This window comes from Anas acuta, chromosome 1 (genome assembly GCF_963932015.1).
Source record: "Anas acuta chromosome 1, bAnaAcu1.1, whole genome shotgun sequence".
NCBI lineage: Eukaryota > Metazoa > Chordata > Aves > Anseriformes > Anatidae > Anas > Anas acuta.
In genome coordinates, this window is record NC_088979.1 from 11,834,463 (window position 1) to 11,837,858 (window position 3,396).

General features: G+C 46.9%; 1 protein-coding gene across 1 annotated transcript; it reads left to right on the forward strand.

Moving 5' to 3' along the window:
* Positions 1-648: 648 nt before the first annotated feature.
* LOC137849739 (ankyrin repeat domain-containing protein 13C-like) lies at positions 649-2,587 on the forward strand. Its single transcript, XM_068669665.1, has one exon. The coding sequence runs from the start codon at positions 688-690 to the stop codon at positions 2,101-2,103; it is 1,416 nt and encodes a 471-aa protein (XP_068525766.1). The 5' UTR covers positions 649-687; the 3' UTR covers positions 2,104-2,587.
* Positions 2,588-3,396: the final 809 nt, after the last annotated feature.

The following is a 3,396-nucleotide window of genomic DNA, read 5'->3' on the forward strand; positions in this document are numbered from 1 at the left end:
CCAAGAGCAGCCAGTTTCTTGAGGAGAATGCTGTGGGAGACGGTGTCAAAAGCCTTGCTGAAGTCAAGGTAGACCACATCCACAGCCTTTCCCTCGTCCACCCAGCGCGTCACTTTGTCGTAGAAGGAGATCAGGTTCGTCAAGCAGGACCTGCCTTTCATAAACCCATGCTGGCTGGGCCTGATCGCCTGCTTGCCCTTCAAGTGCCGCATGATGACTCCCAAGAGGATCTGCTCCATGAGCTTCCCTGGTACTGAGGTCAAACTGACCGGCCTGTAGTTCCCCGGGTCTCCCCTCCGGCCCTTCTTGTAGATGGGCGTCACATTTGCTAGCCGCCAGTCAACTGGGACCTCCCCCGATAGCCAGGACTGCTGATAAATGATGGATAGGGGCTTGGCCAGCTCCTCTGCCAGTTCTCTCAGTACCCTTGGGTGGATCCCATCCGGCCCCATCGATTTGTGCACATCCAAGTGCCATAGCAGGTCACCAACCAGTTCTTCGTGGATGGTGAGGGCCACATCCTGCTCCCCGTCCCCTTCCACCAGTTCTGGGTACTGGGTATCCAGAGAGCAACCGGTTTTGCCGCTAAAGACTGAGGCAAAGAAGGCATTAAGCACCTCCGCCTTTTCCTCATCTAAAGGAGGGAGCGATTCCGAACGGCTGCCAACGGCTCCCCGCCGGCCGTCCATGACCAGCGAGAAGCTGCGCTCGGTGCGCCGCGAGCACCGGCCCTGCAAGGCGGGCGGCGGGATGCTGGGGCCCGGCGATGAGGAGGCGGCCGCGGCGGCGCCCGGCGGAGGCAGGGGCCCCGCGCACTTCCCGGTGCACGAATCCGTCTTCAAGGGCGACGTGCGGCGTCTCTCGGCCCTCATCCGCACGCAGGACATCGGCCAGAAGGACAGCCACGGAAACACTCCTCTGCATCTTGCTGTGATGTTGGGGCATAAAGAATGTGCCCACTTGCTTTTAGCCCATAATGCTCCAGTAAATGTGGAAAATGCTCAGGGATGGAGCCCTCTTGCAGAAGCCATCAGCTACGGAGACAGACAAATGATTACAGCACTCCTAAGGAAGCTTAAACAGCAGTTCAGGGAAAGTGTTGAAGAAAAGCGACCTTGGTTATTAAAAGCCCTGAAAGAGCTAGGTGACTTCTATCTAGAGCTTCACTGGGATTTTCAAAGTTCGGTGCCTTTACTTTCCCGAATTCTGCCTTCTGATGCTTGTAAAATACACAAACAAGGTATAAATATCAGGCTGGACACAACTCTCATAGACTTTACAGACATGAAGTGCCAACAAGGGAATTTAAGCTTCATTTTTAATGGTGATGCAGCACCCTCTGAATCTTTTGTAGTTTTAGACAATGAACAAAAAGTTTACTGGCGAATACATCACGAGGAATCGGAGATGGAAACAGAGGAAGAGGTTGACATTCTGATGAGCAGTGATATTTACTCAGCAACATTATCAACCAAATCAATTACCTTCACGCGTGCCCAAACAGGATGGCTTTTTCGAGAAGACAAAACAGGAAGAGTAGGAAACTTTTCGGCAGATTTCTACCTAGTTAATGGACTTGTATTAGAATTAAGAAAAAGAAGAGAACATCTCAGTGAAGAGGATATTCTTCGAAATAAAGCTATCATGGAGAGCCTGAGTAAAGGTGGCAACTTAATGGAACAAAATTTTGAGCCTGTCAGACGGCAGTCACTAACTCCACCATCACCCAATACAATTACATGGGAAGAGTACATATCTGCTGAAAATGGAAAGGCTCCTCATCTGGGTAGAGAGCTGGTCTGCAAAGAAAGCAAGAAGACCTTTAAAGCCACAATAGCTATGAGCCAGGAATTCTCCTTAGGAATTGAATCATTATTGAATGCTTTAGAAGTAATTGCACCCTTCAAGCACTTTAACAAACTTAGAGAATTTGTTCAAATGAAGCTTCCACCAGGCTTTCCTGTAAAATTAGATATTTCTGTATTTCCCACCATCACAGCCACTGTGACTTTTCAGGAGTTCCGTTACGATAAATTTGATGAATCCATCTTCACTATTCCTGATGATTACAAGGAGGACCCCAGCTGTTTCCCTGATCTCTAATTAAACTGGAAGGTTAATGGTGAATAACAATAACAATACCAGCGTACCACAGTGAGAGCAAATGGATGCAAACAGCCCACAGATGTAGATAAAGGAGTGGGTCATAAAGGAAGGGATAAACTTAATCCAGAATAAAAGGTAACGTGCATCAAATGACTGGTGTACCAATACTCACTCTAACGGGCATCTAATCTAGTTCCTGATTTACAGCAAGTCTCCTGCTGTGTTGTTCACACTTTTATACATCCAGTACTGCAAGCATGGTAGTCTGACACCTCAATGACCCTGAGAATACTTAACAGTTGTGAGGACTATCATTCGTTTTTAAATTTTTTTACATTTCTTGGTGATACAAAAAGCACTCTTGGACCATTAGCATAAAAGTGGAAATGTCTTAGCTGGATATCAGTCCTTTAAAACATCCCACCATATTTTAAGATGACGGTATTACATTCTTTCAAGCTTTGTTTTTGAGAATTGTAAACTATGTATCGTTATTAAAAAAAAAAAAAAAACAAAAAAAAAAAAACAGGGGCGACCTTATCACTCTCTACAGATACCTTAGAGGCTGTAGTGAGGTGGGGGTTGGCCTGTTCTCCCATGTGCCTGGTGACAGAACGAGGGGGAATGGGCTAAAGTTGCGCCAGGGGAGTTTTAGGTTAGATGTTAGGAAGAATTTCTTTACTGAAAGGGTTGTTAGGCACTGGAACGGGCTGCCCAGGGAGGTGGTGGAGTCACCATCCCTGGAAGTCTTTAAAAGACGTTTAGATGTAGAGCTTAGGGATATGGTTTAGTGGGGACTGTTAGTGTTAGGTCAGAGGTTGGACTCGATGGTCTTGAGGTGTCTTCCAACCTAGAAATTCTGTGATTCTGTGTGATAATTCCTGATAAGGATTTCTCAGTCAGCCCATACCCTGATCTTAGGGTTCTTCGGGCACTAATTTAGCAGATTAGCTGCTGGAGTAGCTTTGCATTTGGAGTTGAACTTCCCTGTTGTACTTAGAGACCAGGTCAGCACAAAAGGCAGTTTGAACGGGTTCCCTGGTTTTATTCTCATCATTGCACACCAACATAACTGCCCTTACGTGATGTTCATTGACCTTTGCTATCACCAGGAACCTTTTCCTTCAAGTCAAATTGATACCGAGGGACAGATTTTGCTAACTTTAGCACGAGCTTCGCGGATGCCCCTACACTCAGCATTTCACCCAAAAGCTGAGCAGTACCGCAGGATTTTCCTAATGCTCACGGGCACGTAGAATAAAAGAGTTACTGTGTCCGCAGAACAAGGCA

Coding starts and splice junctions, on each gene's coding strand:
- LOC137849739 (XM_068669665.1), top strand. CDS start 688: ATGACCAGCGAGAAGCTGCGCTCGGTGCGCCGCGAGCACCGGCCCTGC.